At 38.8% G+C, this 18,434-nt stretch overlaps 1 protein-coding gene across 11 annotated transcripts in view; it reads left to right on the top strand.

The window, feature by feature from the left end:
• ADD1 (adducin 1) overlaps positions 1-14,972 on the top strand; it is a 115,155-nt gene extending 100,183 nt beyond the window's left edge. For 3 of the 11 annotated variants that reach the window (XM_036762744.1, XM_036762743.1, XM_036762742.1), the window contains 3 exons: positions 5,752-5,908; positions 9,359-9,454; positions 12,345-14,972. In XM_036762744.1, the coding sequence (XP_036618639.1) occupies positions 5,752-5,908; positions 9,359-9,454; positions 12,345-12,703 (612 nt within the window). In that variant the 3' untranslated portion in view covers positions 12,704-14,972. Of the gene's footprint in view, positions 1-5,751; positions 5,909-7,396; positions 7,526-9,358; positions 9,455-10,226; positions 10,262-12,344 lie in introns of those variants that run through there. The other 8 variants (XM_036762751.1, XM_036762750.1, XM_036762749.1 and 5 more) reach the window with 4 other exon arrangements.
• The last annotated feature ends 3,462 nt before the right edge of the window (positions 14,973-18,434 follow it).

The following is an 18,434-nucleotide window of genomic DNA, read 5'->3' as shown; positions in this document are numbered from 1 at the left end:
ATGTGAGACTGGAGGTCAGCATAAAAGTCAGTACTGGATAAAAACATAGAGGTAATAATTGAATCTATGAAAGCTGATGAGATCATCAAGCAAAATAGTATAAAGGGAGAAATAAGGAGGCCTGGAACAGAGCCTTGGGAGACCCTTATAGCTATCAGACATGATATGGATGAAGAACCTTCTCCACTGAGAAGGAGTGGTCATACAAGTAGGAGAACCAGGACAATGTAGTTTCATGAAAACCTAAAGAGGAGAGCATGGAAGAGAAGAGGGTGAACAACAGTGTCAGAAGCTGCAGAGAGGTCAAGAGGGATGAGTATTTTAAAAGGCCATTCACTTTGGCAATTAAGAGATTGTTGCTAACTTTGGAGAACAGATCTGGTTGAGTGATGAGGTCAGAAGCCAGGATGCAGAGAGTTAAGAAGAGAATGAGAAGAAAGGAAGTGGAGACATCAATTATAGACAGCCTCTTCAAGGCGTTTAGCCACAAAAAGGAGGAGTGAGATGGGACGTTAAAGATCATCTGGTCCAACCCCTTCAAGTTGCAGATAAGGAACTGAGACCAGAGAGATTAAGTGACTTGCCTAAGATTACACAATAGTGACAGAGCCAAGGTTTAAACCCAGGTCCCTTGATTCAGATCTGTCACTCTTTCCATTGCAGTATGAGACTCTTGCATATTAGCAGTACCATCTGTATTTGTGTAGAGATGCCTGAGACCTTGAGTTTTATTTACTGGATCCTTTATTAGATTTGGTCTCCTGTGGACTCCTCTCTACTACTATTCTTCTTACACTATTAGTTACTCTGTTGTATCTAGCTTGACATATATACATATAATTTTCTTTCTCTTTTTTTCAGTTTAAAGCTCTTTTGATTATATTTGCAAAAATCCAGACAAATATGTTGTTACCAATCCATGTGACATGTACTCTCTCCCAAGCCAATAGTCTGTCATTCATTTATTTAGAAATCCAAATCCACTTCTCAGACAACATCCTAGCCAACCCATGTGCTTCCTCTTCTGAATTCCTTGCCTGTGATGGGCCACAGTGCTAAAATGCTACCTTTTCACCAAGGCCTTGGGTTTCTTTCCTGAGACTTTGTAATCTTTAGTGGTGCTTTCTAGATTCCTTATTATTTGTGTCCATAGGAAGCACCATAAGTAACTAATATATAAGAATAAACTCCTCAGCCTGGTTTGTAAAGCTCTCCATAGTCTGACTTCAGCCTATATCTTTCACATACATTCTGTTCCAGCCAAACTGAACTAATAGTTGTTTCATGACTTTGCATTTTCATTTCCACCTCTGCCTTCCCATAGACCATCTCCCATCCCTGAATTCTAGTTCTGCTACTTACTGGATGTGTGATCTTGGACAAGTCACTAAATTAAAGAACGTTTATTAAGTGCTGACTCTGTGCCAGGCACTAGGGATAAAAGACAAAAATGAAAGTCCCTATTTACCCCTCTGGACCTTAGTTTCCTCACTTATAAAATGATACTAGTAATACCAATAGGATTTTTATCAGAGTCAAATGAGATAATGTGTTTAAGTATGTTATAACTCCAACAAAGTTTATATAAAATGTAAGTTTTCATTATTATTATTGAACCAAAGTAGACAGTTCTTGCTTTATATTAAATTTGCATTATACAAATTTGATTTAACATAAAGATTTTGAAAAGAAATCCACATTCCAGAAAACACCTGTGTTAACTTTACTGTTCAACACTGTTCTTTCTCTTTCTCCACTCCTTTCCCTTAGTGTCTCCACTCCTTCTGCCCCACCACCACCAACAAAACACCCAGAAAACCTTCCAAGTGAAAGCAGAAGAACACACTCACATTTGCCACTGGCAAATCACAGACTTGGCTTAAGACCTCTGGCAATGAAAGAGCATACCTTTGCTCCACTCTGCCCATTTGTCTGCATGTTCACCCCAACGTATCTGTCTTCTCTGTCCATGGTTTGGTACCACATGTGTATCCCCAGCTTCCACACATCCCCTGTCCTCTCCTTACTGTGCCCATGTCCGGCCCCCACATGTTCTTCCTCTCAGTCCAGCCAGGTCCCTGTGTGGCTGGCCCTGGCTCCAATATGTTCTTCCTCCTGCTCTAGTTTCTCTATCTTCAGCCCCCACATCTCCTAGAACTGTATACCAGCCTCCTTCCTCCACAGCTCAGGGTCCCCTTCCTATTTCCCCCTCTCCTTTCCCCACAGCCTTGGTCAAATCTGCTTTACATAAAAATTGCTTTATATAGAGATTTGCAGAACAGTCCGCTTACATAAAGTGGGAACTGTCTGTGTATATATATTCATTGCTATGCCCTAGTAATGAATCCTGTCCAGCCAAATCTCAGTGATACAGATAGATTTTACCTTTACAAAGTTGGAAGGGACTTCAGTGGCCAGCTAGTCTAACCCATATCTAAATAAAAATTACTGTACAACATGCCTTTGATGGAAGACCCTCATATGAAGGGAGACCTATTATTTCCCAAGGCATATTCTCCCCTTCCCCTTTATGGATAGTATATTTATGGATAATAATATTTATACTATTTGTTTGTTTTACCTACCGGGGGCCAGCTCCTGGATCCAGGAGAAAGAACCACTGATCATGGGAGACCTAACCCTGATTCTTGAATTATACTAATGGAATTTTAAAAGGTTGCTGGGATATCAGATCATCTCCAAAGTATAATATAGTGGAAAGAATCAGAGGGCTTGGTTTGAAATCCCCAGCTCTGCTACTTATGTCCTTCAGTTTAAAATTTTAAGTTGATTCTTTTTGGGATCCATAGTGCTTTGATCTGTAGATATCCATAACTAATTTACTCAACCCTTTTTCCCTAGTTATTTCTTCTTGGGAGTTGATTAGGAACTTTCTCCTCTGTTCTTCTTTCTATAATATACTTGATATCTCCCATGACATTTAGTTTTACATTTTTTATCCTTCCTCCAGTTTCAATTTAAAATCCTCTTAATCAGATCAGCAAGTCTCTGGCCAAACAGATTCTTTCCATCACAAGCTGGATGACTACTTATCTGTTATGTTGCAAAAATGAATAATATGGCTTCTTTGTTCCCTTGAGATTCTGGGAATCCTAAGGAAACAAATAGATTGACTGAGAACCAATTTCTCTGTCATCTGAAATTATGTTCCAGAAAACTAAAAAAACCTAAATCCTTTTCTTAGCTACCATTAGCATTGCCAGTTGTTTACTTCATATGCCCTATATATTTTAGAAATAAGGCCTTTATAAGAGACACATCAGTAAGAATTGTTTCCCAGCTTTCTACTTCCCTTCTAATCTTGGTTGCATTGGCTTTGTGCAAAAACTTTTCACTTTAATGTAATCAAAATTATACATTTTGCATTTCATAATGTTCTCTATCTCTTGTTTGGTCATAAATTCTTCCATTCTCCATGAATCTGACAGGTAAACTATTCCTTGCTCTCCTAGTTTGCTTATGGTACTAGCCTTTATATCTAAATCATGTACCCATTTTAACTTTATCTCAGTGTAAGATGTTAGTCTGTGCCTAGTTTCTGCTATACTATTTTCCAGTTTTCCCAGCAGTTTTTGTCAAATAGTGAGTTCCTATCCCAGAAGTTGGAGTCTTTGGGCTTATCAAACAGTAGATTGCTATTGTCATTGATTACAGTGTCTTGTGTACCTAACCTATTCCAATGATCCACCACTCTATTTCTTAGCCAGTACCAAATAGTTTTGATGATTGCTACTTTATAATACAATTAAGGATCTGGTATGGCTAGGCCACCTTCCCTTGCATTTCTTTTCATTAATTCTCTTGATATTCTGGACCTTTTGTTCTTCCAAATGAATTTGGTTGTTATTTTTTCTAGCTCTGTAAAATAATTTTTTGGCGATTCACTTTTTAAATAGCTGTAATTGTTAGAAAATTTTTCCTTTTAACCATTATTCTTAGTTTTTCCTTTTGGGGCCAACAAGAACAATTCTAGTCCTTCTTCCCCATGATAGTCTTTTAAATACTTGAAGACATTTATCATATCACGCTGTTCCCCACTGCTCCCTCCCCTCCCCCGCCCTTTCCTTTGGCTAAGTCTTTCAATCTTCAGGCTGTTTCCAATGCTAGTCTTTGTATGGCATGATCTCGAAGACCATCAACCATTCTAGTTACCATCTTCTGTATACTCTCCAGCTAATTAATATCCTGCTTAAAATATAGTGCCTGGAACTGAGCATAGTAATCCAGATAAGCTTCAACCATAGCAGAGAATAGTGAGACTACCTCTGTGATAAGAGATATGCCCTTTCTCTTTCTATTCTTTAATCTTCTTGTCAGAAAAATTCATTTGGTCCAATCAGAGGTTGTCTGGGAGAGCCCATGGACAATGAGAAAAGTAGATCCCCTTTCCTTGATCTCACCTGTCTTGAAATTTTGAGTTCACTGGCCCCTCCAATTCAAATTTCCTGAGATGGGTAGCTGGCGACAGAAAGAGCTTCCCTGTGTCATGTTAGGAGTAATAATAATGATAGGTCACATCTATATAGCTCTTTAAGGTTTACAAAGTACTTAGTTCACATCAGCCCTATAAGCAGATGGTATAAGTATAATCCCCATTTTACAGGTGAGAAAACTAAAGCATAGAAAGAGTAAAAGTACTTGTCCAGGGTCATATGACTAGACAGTGTCAGAACCAATATTCACACTTAAGGTTTTCTGATTGCAAGACCTGCGTTCTTTGTCTTACATCATGATATAATTGGCACCATTATCTATCAAATGTATTACGAAGATCCAGTCTATATTATTGACTTTCACATGTATAGTTTCTTAGATGTGATTATTCCCTTAGAACTAGAATCCAAAGTTCTTTTGATTTCTGTATTTCAGTTTTGCTTCGGATTTCTAGCAAGATGCACACGCAACAAATATTTAATAAGCCCTAACCTCAAACAACGTGGGCTGAAAGGAAGTGTCATGGTCCCATCAAAGCAAACGTGGGGACTGTGGCTGTCCCAAAGAGAGGTGTTTGCCGGCATTGACCAGTCATTCACACTAATTATAATATAAAGAGATAGTCTCTTTTTCTATTTACCTTGCTACTGATTTCCCTCTGAGATTGATAACTGAAAGATTATTTTAGCATTTGGAGGGAATTGTACTTTCATCTTTATAATTCCCAAGGTGAGTTCTCCAAGTTAAAGCAGATACCTGGCATTAACATCTTCCTTTTCTCTGAATTTTTGGGAGGAATTAAAGACCAGCAGATAGATTAAAACTACCTAAATGTGTAGGAAAAAGCAGAATTTATGTGTGCTCTTCTGAGTATAAAACATCTCAGAGCATATCTTATTCTAATTAAAGGTAAGAATTCATAATACTTTTCATGGTCTGAAGAAGGTAATGTATCTTTTTTTATCTTTATGACTATTAGGAAATTTGGTTTTGTTTCCATTAAAAGCAATCCAAACTGATTTGGTGTTTTGCATTCTTCATAGCCTCTTGCTTCTGATACCTGAGAGTTTTTTAAGATTAAATTTATTTTGTGCCAGTGGAACAATCTGTCTAAAGTTTCCAACATTGAGAATGCTGCTGACCATAAAGATAAACAAATGCAGCACTTCTAGGATTAATTTTGATTAATCTGAGGACTTCATTTTTTCCCTACTTCCCGACCCATTGTCAAGGTTTAGTAGCTTCTAAATACATTTTGGCTTTATAGGAGACCTTTTTGTTTTTGTATTTTATCAGGGAGAACTGGTGACTGCTTCAAAGGCTATTATTGAAAAGGAGTACCAACCACGAGTCATAGTGAGCACAGCAGGACCAAACCCCTTCAACAAGCTCACTGACCGAGAGCTGGAGGAGTATCGAAGAGAAGTGGAACGGAAACAGAAGGGCCCAGAAGGTTCGAGCACTTATTGTAAAATTGAGCTAAATGATTACTAAGGCCCTCTGCTGGGTGACTGCATGTGAGTTGGGAGGATACAAGGCGCAATAAGATGTTGTCCCTGTCCTTCTAGAATGTGCAGCCTAGTAGGAGAAACAAGACGTACACAAATACATCCAAGTCAGAACACGATACAAAGAGTGCAGAAAGAGGAGGATATCATCCATAGCCAAAGATAACAGTGAAAGCTATTGCTATTTTTATTTAAAAAAAAAAAAAGGTTTATTTGGAAGTTTCCAGGAGAAATCTGGAATTTACTGGGATTTTTTGTTCTTTTTTTTTCTTTTAGTTCTTTGTAGTGTAAGTTTTGCTGATCATTTTTGGTAATTTTGTTTAAGGGCTTAATGCTGCCATCATAACTAAGCAATGCCTTCAGGCACCATGGCCCACTCTGAAACAGAGGCAAAAGAGGGGGAAAGGGGGGAGAAAGAGTGGGCAAATGGGAGAAGAAGGAAGGAGATAGATAGGGTGGAGAGGGGGCAGAGATCGGGCAGGCTAGTGCTTTGGGATGTTCTCTGGAGCACTCTGAAACAGCCATGGAGCTTTTCTAAAGCTGGCTCACCTGGCAGAGGGTTTACTAATCACAGCATTTATTGTGTCAGCCAAGCTTCAGTTCTTCACAACTCTGTCAGATGATTGGAATGGTTCTACCATAAATCACTAGTCGAGTCATAATTGGGAAGAAGATCAGTCATTATAAGAACATTATAGACAGCTCTTAGTACTTTCACGTAGGACTGTAATTCTAGGAGAAGAGCAGTGGACTCGCTAGCAGTAAGGAGGCCTAGACTCCTGTTCACCTCTGCCACCATCCATGTTCTAAACCTTGGACAAGCTGTTCCCCAACCCCTATTCCCAAACCCAGTTTCTTATCCACATCTGGTGATGTTTCTGCTCTGCATTATGCTTCTGTTGAGTCACAGCATCCAAGGGAATGTTTCTGATGACTGGGAGAATAATTTAATCTTCTAAATGAGCTTAATATTCTCTCTGATCTTATTTGTGCTATTGACTTACTTAGCATATCTTTTGAAAAATAAATTTAGTCAGGATCTTGGTAGAATTTGTAACAAATTTCAAATCCTTGGAATCTCAATAAGTCCACATTATTAGCTTCTGCTACTCTTTTGAATAGTTGTTGATGGGGTTCTAGTGCCTTGGAATTCTGGACTTCATGTAGGATTCTAATATTATCCTAGTTTGTGGGCACTATCATAAAAATAGTGCCACACTAAGACTAATAAATGACTAAGAGTCAGAATTGAATTGTGAGGAACAAGTTGTTTCAAATAACTAAAGGAACTCTCCAGACTGGAAAAGCAAATCAAAAGAACTTCAAGGACTAAAAACAAACAGAAGCACAACTCATTCACATCCATGAAGGTGCAAGTGTGTCTCAATCTTTTTCTAACCACGAGTTCACTGCTGCGTGGATTTCTTGTTCAGCTGTGCAGCAGATAATCCCCTGCCTTCACCTGAAAGAGTCTGAGGAACTGCAGTCCTCCCACAAGGAATTTCACATTGCAGTCATCAAAGCATTAAACTCCAACCCCGATCTTTTTACTGAAAGCTCAGGTACTGAGTCTGGATGACTGTTCCCTTAATCTCCCTGCCTGGAACCTCCACGTATCTCTGCTGTCTATAGAACTTCAGACTGGCTTGATTTATTACCTGTGGGGTTAATGATCAGATTCTATGATTGGTGGAGATTTTGGGTTGGGGGGTATTATCTGGGAATGGCTTTCTAACTCCTGAGGAAATCTTTTATATAGTTTTAATTTTTTTTTTGGTTCCTGTTTGAGACTAACCTTCACTACTTTATAATATAACTACTATTGTTAAAAAAAAATCCTAAATCTTATCGGAATCTGTGCCCATCACTGCATGTCATGTTAGTCCATTATGCCTTTTTGCTCAGTAAAATCCCATTATTTGCCTGTCAGTTCAAAGCAAGCAAAATTACTATCAAATGTAAATTTATACCCTATCTTCTCATAATACAGGATTTTCCAGTGAGAAATGGGTGATGGTATATCTTTCCTCCATTCTAATATAGCTTTCTTGGAATTATGTTTAGTTCTTTTAAGAAAACTCTTACCTCTCCTAGATAGCAAATTAGTGTCATTCAGAAAATAATTCATAGACTCTTTATTGAGCTACACCTACCATGTATAGATAGAAGGTGAGAATTGAGATACGATAAAGTTGCAGTTCAGCAGCTAAATAATCCCTAAAAGGAGACTGCATTAAGTTAACTAGAATCTGGTGATTACATAGGCTTTGATTTGGAAGGGCTATACTTGTCTAACACATCCATGAATCCCTTCTACAATATCTCTCCCAGAAATACATGGTGCTGCTAAGCTATTCAAATGAACACCAAAAAAAATCTAAAGGTTTTTAGTTATTATGGCTTTGTTTGGAAAGAAATGGTAACTATAAAGCTTTTGATAAAGGTTTTAGATTTTTTGGTGTTCATTTGAATAGCTTAGCAGCACCATGTATTTCCTTCCAAACAAAGAAGTTTGAATTTTCCCAGACACTTAGTCTATCAATATCCTACTTTTTTTCCTGTGGCCAGGAATAATATTTGTCCTTTTCAGGTAGGCAGCAGGGGGTCTGGGGAAGAAAGGGCAGTTAATAAAGTTACGTAAAATTGTTCATAGATAGAAGCTTATATGTGGACTGTAATCCAGCACAAAGGAGTAAAAACCAAAATATGGTATAGTGAGAAGGGAGACCCAGGTTCAAGTCCTGGTTTTACCATTTACTAACTATGGGTAAGTCACTTAACTTTTTTAAGCCTCAGTTTGTAAACTTATCTATAAAATGGCCATAATAAAATTTGAACTGTGTATTTGATAGTGTCGTTTTGAGGGAAGCACTTTATAAATACACCTACCAAGTGAATTAGACACATGGAGTAGTCATGACACTTTACAGTTTCTATCTGAAGTGGAGAAGGTTAGTCTCTATGAGCCCGTGGTTCTGCAAAGGGTAACAGATTTGTTCATCTGGAAGAGGACATGAGGTAGGACATTTCAGCTTGTTTTTTATCTTGTTATCTTCTTAATGGACATTGGATTACATCTTTAAGTGTAAGGGACCTGAAATTTGAAACGATGCCTCTTTTTTGGACTAAGAAAAGAGATTGAAGGAAACTAATATTCTTCAGTGCAAGATGTCTGGATAAATATTTCTTCTGAAATCTAGATCACGGAGTAGCACAGCTGAAGGTTATGGTTGCTCCTCTTGTATATACAGCTTTTGCTTGCTTAGAATTGCATGGCAATGGATAGGAATGCAAATTCAGAAAAAAAAATTCCTGCTAAAGTGATGGTGAAACATCTCTTTTGAAGTCCTATAATAGTCTTATCTAATTTGATCCTAATTTCCATACTTCTATAGAAAATGTGGAAGTGACACAACAACAGAAAGAAGGGAGCCCTCTGGACCATGCTGATGCCCACACTCCACCTAGTACACCAGTTAAACTTGAGGAAGGTAAGTTATTTGGGATTAGAAGGGTGGGTGGGAGGACCATGTCTGCTGGAGCTGCACCAGTTTGGTATGATGCATGAAAGACTGTGGACTGTATTTGTGGCATCACAAGGAATGAATTTTGTTTTGGCTGAAGAAAAATGTTACTGATGTGACAACAATTCCATTAACAATAATCAAGAAGTGTGCATTATCACCAAGACTGTTACCACAACTGCAAGACTGCAGGTACCTCTCATTGTTCCCTTCAGTTCTGCGATGGGTGGTTTCAAATGAAGCCAGTTCCTTTAGTTAAATGTTGTATTGAACTAGGAGACCAAGCTTCCCTGAATCACCCTCACCTTAACTTTTGAAATCCTGCCCACTACTTGCACATTTCTTCAACTTTATTGTGTTTAGATTACACCTGTGGGGACAAATGCTATCCATCCAATTTGACTTCTCGGTTTTTAATTTGACTTGGTCTAATAGCATCACTCAAAATAGACTAGTCCTTCATCACATTTTTTGAGGGCTGCTGCAAAAGCTGTAGCTCTTCTGTTTTAGCCTTGTGTCTGTTAAGTGGGTGTAATCTAATTTGTCTGTGTCCTTTTTCTCCTCGTATATTGGGGTATATCACCTGTCTGTTTACAAGTCTCGAGTTCACTTCTTCATCCCATTCTTTGCCCTCTAAGAATGGCATCCACCATTCTTTTACTTTAACACAATGGCTGTGATTGAATGCCTAGATTTTTCTACTTGTGCTTTTCTCTTCTTGTGGCTGCGTTACAAACAGGAGATGGATATGCTAAAGAGTACCTGTTACCATAGTAAGTATCATCCCATAATCTGATCTGTTTCTGCTTCTTAACTGGAATTCTATGTGCTTTGCTTCATTCTCTTGCGTCCTTGTATTTTTATGGGGTATTGTTTCCTGTTTTCCTTTTTTTTCCTTTGGAAAAAAGCAAAAAGGCTCACTTTTTTTGCACTTTGAGAGAGACACTAATTTTCTTTACAAGGTTGCCTTCTTGGAATTCTAGATCTTTTGTCACCTGTGATTGTGTGGCATCTGATGTGTGCAGTACAGTTTAATGCAGACCCTTGAAAGGAATACTTGAGACATTTTCCCACATGTATGTATTGCCAAGCAAACCAGAGCGTTCATGACAGATTGTGTACTCAAACGAATTTCAGAATATCAGAGAATTTCCATTATTTTCATGTTCTTCAATTTTCAGTTCTTAGGGGGATATTTTGCCAAATTTTAACTAAAGAGAAAATCAGGAATATTTGACATCTACCATTTATTTTATTGGCAGTATTTCTCTATCTCAATCTAGCATTGAAAGTTATTTGCTAAAAGAAACAAAAAGAGTGAAGAAAGTTGCTCTGGTGCCCAGTGTGTTGATATTTTCTAAATTATTGACTTAAACTGGAATTAATAGTATTTCTGGACTAACAGATAAATTACAGATGATTTTATTTTTGAACTATGACATTTGATGGCTGCAAGCTTGTGTCATCTTTGCCAAATGAATCCCACTCCTTAAAGATTAGGAAGGGTATGATGTATGTACTGCAACTTCTTTTACTGCTATAACAAGCAGAAAGCATTTAATAATATATATAATTGCAATTTTGCATTATAACCCAAGTATTTCTAAAAATGAGTGCTAAAGGGTTTGTTGGACTAGAACTTCCTAAGGCAACTTTTAACCAATATAATCCTTTTCCTGCTTTTTGAAGTCTACTGCAGATTAACTGTTATTTAAGACTTAACTCCCAACTATTCATCACTTACTCATTCTAACTTTTGGCTTGATTTTGAATGCTATGTGGTTGGCGTTCACTAATATGGCAGTTGTTCATAACTTCGTAGTTTCTTACAAAAATTCCTCAGAACTGGTTTTCCACAAGCTTATCGGACAAGATGAGAAGTAGCAAGTTTTTAGCTTGGTGTACGCTAAGGGAATCAAACGCACAGGCTTTTATTTAAACAAATTACTTTTTTTCAGACATAATCTTTTATTCATATGATATGGAACTATTCAAATATATAAGAGAAATTGACTCCCTCTCTCTCCCATTTTAAAAGATTCACTTCCACCTCCTACTCCACTCAGCAGTAATTCTTCTGAGACTCCTAAGCCTTTTCTTGCCTTTGCTGCTGATGTCGAAGGGAGGCTACACGCAGGCTGCTTTGGCTGGTCATCCTGTGGGAGACCAAATATTATGAGCTCAGAGTGGTACTCAGTTTTAGGAGTACTAATAACCATGAATTTTCAAAGTGTGATATCTTTTTCTTTTTTTAACCTGACTTGTGATTTCATTGGTAATGGGAACTCCAAATAAGGATACTACCTAAACTATTACAGGTAGTCACTTGTTGTCCATTTTATAGTCTTAGAGGGTTGCCTAGGGGGCCTGAGAGTCTAGGTGAGTTGCCTATGGTCACACAGCCAGTGTGTGCCTGAGACAGGACTGGACTCTAAGTCTTCCTGACACCAAGGCCAGCTATGTACTGCGCCATGCTGCCTTTCCATTGTAAGAGGCCTTTATGGGTGTTTGATGGTACATCTTTATTTCCTAATCATTGCTTAAAACTTCCTCTCCCTTTTCTTACACTCACATTGACTTAATGATTTTGAGGCCTCTGATTGATTCTTATTTTGCCAGCACACTATCCAGTAGCAGGCAGTTAAAAATAACCTTTCATTGAAACTCTGCTTTTTTACATCTGTTGCACTCAGCCATAAAGTAGTATAGAATTTTTTAAAAACCATTTTAATATTATATCAGTAAAAATGTTATCTTCGTATTAAAAACATTTCTCATCTTAGAAGTGACATTTTAAAAATCCAAGTGGAGTCACTCTTCATAACTCAATAGTTTGTTTTACTCCTACATCCATTAGACACACAGCAGGACCAGACTTACAGAGATGACAGTGATGCTGCAACCTTCAAGCAAACCCTTCCAGACCTCTCCCCTGATGAGCCTTCAGAAGCACTTAGCTTCCCACCACTTGAGAAAGAGGAGGAGGAAAGTAGGCGTGATGAAGTTCACATCCAAAGCCAGACTGAATTACCTGCTACAGAAAATCCAGAAACTCCATCTCCCCCTGCTGAAGAGGCCACCACACCAACTGCCGAGGAGGGAATGGCCGCAGACCCTGGGAGTGATGAATCCCCTGGGAAGTCCCCCTCCAAAAAGAAAAAGAAGTTCCGTACTCCTTCCTTTCTGAAGAAGAGCAAAAAGAAAAGTGACTCCTAATGGCCCCGCGCGCTGCAGAAACACTGTCATGTTTTAAAACCCCCAATCCTTCATTAACCACTAGGACGTATGTGATTGTACTGAGTGTTTTGTCTTATGTTGTAATGGAATGCAGAAATGAAACCAGCTAGCCACCCTAGGCAAAGCTCCCAGGGTATAGTTTTTAAAAGCAAACTAACTTGCAGAAAGGTGCTAACCCTGAGTTCTTAGCAGCTAACTTCAGATCTGTTTCCAACTGGGACACAACTGTAAAGTCTTTATGTAGAAGACTTGGAGCCACTGTGTTAAAAAGAAATGCTCTCCCCCAAGAATTTTTAGCAATGTAGACCACAGTCACAAACTGTTAACCCTCAGAAGTTGTATTCTCTAATACTGTGCTCCTAAGTCACAGCAGGTGCATTTAAAAATCTTTGCTGTTGTGTTTTCAGAAAGAACATACTCCTGAACAGAATGAGACTTTGTGCTTCTGCAAGCTAGCTGTGGTTATAGATCGTGCTCTACACAACGCTTTGGCAACCTCCCTCCCATCTTGCATCCCCTCCTACAGAAATTATAAATAAAGTAAGCTTGCATCTTTCACTGCTAGGCTTCTGCTTAACCTTGTGTTGTCTCACATGACTTAGCTGAAGGCGTTTGCTGCTGCACTTGTATATTCAGAGAACCTCGACTTGGCTAATTAAAAACAGTAATTGATCCCATGAAACCTAGCTTAAGCAGTCATCTAAGGGGATGGGCAAAGGAGATAGTCTTTGAATTAGAAGTTCTGGAAACCACAGCTACCTTAGAGTGTTCATATTAGAGATGGGCAACTCACCCCTTCATTAATCTATCACCAAGCATTTATTCAGTATCTCTTATGTGCCAAGCACTGTTACTGAGTGCTGTAGATACAAAAATTGAAACAGTCCCTGCTCTCGAATAGCTTACATTCAGCTGGAGAAGACATCCCTAGATATTACACTTAAGAGCTGGTTTGACATACTATACAGAAGGCATTTGATGAGTGGCAGGTATAAATCTGTATCCATCCTACATGGCTTACCAGTGTGATTATATTTTCTCCTTTAGCCCCAAACATGAATTTAGTAATACCTGGCATCTTATCCATCAGGGTGCCTAAAATATGGGTTAGCACTAAGAGAAGGGGGAGAGTATTTGCCAGAATTTCCTGTGAATTTGCAGTTCAAACCTCCTTTCCAATTCTGAACATTCCTTTTTTAATACACCAACATTTTTCAGTTTTATTCTGTCAGAAATACTCTTTTCTTACAAAAGACTGTAGAAATTGCAAGGTTAACTATTTGGGTTAGTTTTTGTGAAATTTTAGAGTATTTTCAGATTTGTTCCTGTCTTCACATAGCAAGTTACAACTTTGAAAATTTCAGGGTTATGAAAAGTTAAACTAATTATAATGATCACAATTTGACATCTTGCACCCAGAGCTCACTTTTGAATGTTCTGCTCAAGAGCTCAAAATACAATTTTCCCCTATGTAGTTACATACATAAGATGGTTGACATAACTCATTCCCCTTGTAGAATGACATAATGATATTGCTTAATAACTAGAAATAGCGTCTTGTCCCAAACCTGCTTCACAGTTACAAAAAAGGAAGTTTTCGAATGCTTTACCATTGATGCAGTATAAAAATACCCAAACCACAGTACTGATTCAGTCATGCAATATGGCCACCTCATCAATGTAAAGCAATATTTGGCCTCAGATAAAACTATGGCCAGTTCAGGGAGGGACGAGAAAGCTGATGTTAGCATCGTGGAATTGCATGGAAAAGGAGGGTTAGCAGTGGAAGAACACCAGGTAAATATGGGATAACTGTTATTTGAAATGGGTAGATGTAGGGTGGGGCTAGAAGTCACAGCAAATCACTGCATAAGAGAGACACCTAAACAGTAACGTTTAGAACAGACTGCATGGCACTAATGGCTTTGAGCTTGTATCCTAACCTTGTATGTCCTATGTACACTAGAAAGCTGACTTACCTTCTTTTGCTGAATTGTGTTTTATTGCCAATCGTAATTACAGTTCACCATCGCTCTGTGTTTTAATTAATGATGGATCCTTCCATTTCTCTCTTCCCACATATGCAATGACTTAATTTCCAATTTTGTAGTTTGTTCTTTTAATTCTTTGTATTACAGTATGAGATGTAGTTGCATATGTGGCTATAAACTACAGAAGATAGGTCCTGTGTTTTTCTTTTCTCATTGTAACATTGTTTTACTCATTAATAAATTCTTCTTTAAACAGTCTCAGTGTCTGAAATCTGGGGGACAGTTTGGATGTTAGCTACTCCATCAATTTCATTCCATCAAAAATAGTATTTTATTTTGAAAAGTTTAAGTTTTACATGCTTTGCTTCACCACATCAGTGGATTTCTGGTTTCATCTTTCATATTGCCTCTACTGATGCAGATTGCAATCATCCTGTGTGATTCTTGTCCATGTTCTTCCACAAATCCTAACCGAGCATCCATATCAAGAGGCCTTCCTCTTCCTTTTTTATTCTGAAAGAGAAAACAAACCTCATCCTTTTGAAGCACTAACTGCAGTTGGTGGTAGGTGTAGACTAGAGGGAGCCATTGTGCTTAAGTGTGGTATTTTTCCTCTAGCTCTTCACCATCCCTGAAAAGGAGAATTTTTAATTGATGCTATTTAGAAAGCAGTCTTCTACAATCACATTATATCAGTCATTTATTATTATTGAAGTTTTCATTTCTTTGGTGTGAGTCCTTTTCCATTAATGCAGATCAGAGTTCTTCAACTTAGTAAATGTTCCTTAATTGCTGCTCACCTTGCAGCAAATGAGTCTCTGTGACTTTGGAGCGGTTGGTGCACAGATCATCACCAGGCCTGCACCTGCAAGACATTGTACTTCACTGACGAACTTCAAGAGCCCGGGGTTCACTCCACCACTTCCACCACCACAGTAAGAACATCAGTGTAGAGTTTCAATGAAGGAGTATAATGATGTGACTTCTCTATTTCGTATAAAATGCACTCTCAGGTTTATTTCACATCATCTCATTTAACCCATACAACAACCCTGTATTCATTTTACAAATAAGAAAACTGAGTTTTAGGTTACAAGGTTTGTCAGAGGTCACACAGGTTATATCATCCAGATGGCAAAGCTGGGGTTCAAACACAGGTTTTGTGTCATAAAAACTGGCAGCCTGTAGTAAAAGCTTATTGTAAATAATTTCACCAATACTTCACTCATAATGACAAATCACAGCCCTTTCCTTATACTAACCCTGTGGAGAGAGAAGTGAGACATGAATTACCTGTATTTGCAGATAAGAAAATGGAAGCTCAGAGATCAAGGACTTGTGCCAGATCTCATCCCTACCACTGCAGTCAGAATCGGGCTCATGAGTACATGGTCTGCCTGCCTGGTACATGTCTTTAGAGTGTTTAGCTCATTTGCATTTTCTTCCCTCACTCATCCTCTTACACAAAGAAAGTTACAAGCAGGGATTCTTTACCTCATGTCATGGACGACCCCCTTGGCAGTCTAGCAAAAGCCTATGGACCCCCATCTCTGAAGGACATTTTTTTAGATAATTAAAGGAAATGCTAAATTTCAGCCAACGGCAAGAATAATGATGTCATTTTTTCCCCATCCAAGTCCGCAGACACCCTGAATTCTATAAGGGCAGCTAGGTGGCACACTGGATAAAGTGCTGGGCCTTAGAGTCAGGAAGACTTGTGTTCAGGCCTCAGACACTGACTTTGTGACCCTGGACAAATAACTCTGCCTCGGTTTCCAAATCTATAAAGTGGGGCTTATAACAGCACCTACCTCCCAGGATTGTGTGGATCAAATATTTGTAAAGCACTTGACACAGTGTCTGGCACATAGTAAATACTGTATAAATGCTAGCAGCTATAAGATCTAGTAGGGCCAGGAGATCCACACTTTGATGTACATCACTTGGCCTCAGAGCCTTTTTCTTCATCTATAAAATGTGGATGATGCTGCTTACCCACTTGACATACAAGGATATGAGAAAAGTGCTTTAAGCACTGTCAAGCACTGTAGAACCTAAGCACCACAGAAGCGTGAGCTGCTATCTTGCTCATGGTAGTATCTTGCTCATGCAAATGTTGGCCCTTTCGGAAAAGCAGAGATTTGCTTGTAGATTCAAAACCTGTTTGTTCAATAGAAGCTGAATCAAGCTCTACTGATGACTAGATGGATACCCTTCTCTACCTTTTCAGGCCTAATTCTTCCCTACTCCTTCCTTCACTCATGGCTCTAGCTAAACTGGCCTCCTCGCCATTTCTCCCACATATGATGTTCAGTCTCCCCCTCTGTGCCTTGGCACACGCAGCCTCTTCCCTTTGCTGGGGATTCTCTTGCTCCTTCACCTCACCTTTTGGAAGCGCTAGGATTTCTTTCAAGGCATAGCTCAGATACCACATCTTACATGAAGTCTTCCCTGTTCTCCCAACTGTGAGTGCCTCCTCCAAAATTGCCTTGTATTTAATATATATGTTGTGTATTCTTTAATGTGCACGTGTTATCTCCCTTTAAGAGTATGTAAGCTCCTTGAGAGAAGGGATGTTTCATTTCTGTGTTTCTTTTTTTGTTTGTTCTTTCTTCTGGAGGGGGGAAGGCAAGGCAATTGGGGTTAAGTGACTTGCCCAAGGTCACACAGCTGTGTGTCAAGTGTCTGAGGCTGGATTTGAACTCAGGTCCTGTTGACTCCAAGGCCAGTGCTCTATTCACTGCACCACTTAGCTGCCCCAATTTCTGTGTTTCTATCTACAGCATCTGGCACATAGCAGGACTCAATACCTGTTTAATACATCAATGTCCTAAGAGGCTGCATTGTTGATGGTGTCAAAATTCTGAGTGGTGGAGGCAGCTGAACTCTTAGACTGTAAATGTATATGAAAGGTATGCTAACTAACTCACCTTGGCTTATGATCAGCAAGCACCCAGCTAAATCAGGCATTCATTCCTGTATTGCTAAAAGCTCTCAGAGATACTGAGTCCAGTGTCCTGATATAACAGTCTTCCTGCCACTAGTGTTCATAGGGCTTTAGGATCCTACCAGCTAGAGTTTCATCCAATAAAATTATTTCTGTTTCGTGTAGATGGAAGACAGTCATTTAATATTCTCCAAATCACTTGGAGTTACTCCCACCCCTGGCCCTGTACCCCACCTGCCCCGCACTTCCCCTTTTATATCCCAGGGAAAGTAATTACGTAGTCACAGGCTTTAAACCTGAAAGGACCTAAAAAATCATCTAACCCAGAGGTTCCCTAGGTGGGTAGTACTGCTCCCTGTGGGGGGCACTGGAATGATCCAGTAGGGTGGTAGTAGCCTCGGGTGCAATTGAGGGACATTGAATAAAAATAAGGGGGCTGTGGAAGCATAAGGAAAGAAGAGAAGAAAATTGTGGAAAATATTTATACATGTTTCATCTGTTGTGTAACAGAGTTAAAGCTGTAGTAATTACATTATTTTCCAAATAAACACACAAAATGCAAGTTATAACCCATCAATGGTCAAGTCTGTGGACAGGTCTTAACAAGCAAGTGTTGGCAGGTGAGCATGTTGTGCATCATTGGTAAGTCCAGCATGTATCAGCAGGAATATGCATGTAATGAATTGTTTAATATATGATATATGGTTATATGATGCAATATTGCATCATCAGAATTTCAATGCAGGAGAAAAAAACCTACAAATTTACAATA

This window comes from Trichosurus vulpecula, chromosome 6, assembly GCF_011100635.1.
Source record: "Trichosurus vulpecula isolate mTriVul1 chromosome 6, mTriVul1.pri, whole genome shotgun sequence".
Taxonomy (NCBI): domain Eukaryota; kingdom Metazoa; phylum Chordata; class Mammalia; order Diprotodontia; family Phalangeridae; genus Trichosurus; species Trichosurus vulpecula.
Note: the sequence above shows the minus strand (reverse complement) of the source record. Positions and strands in the feature narration are given on the sequence as shown.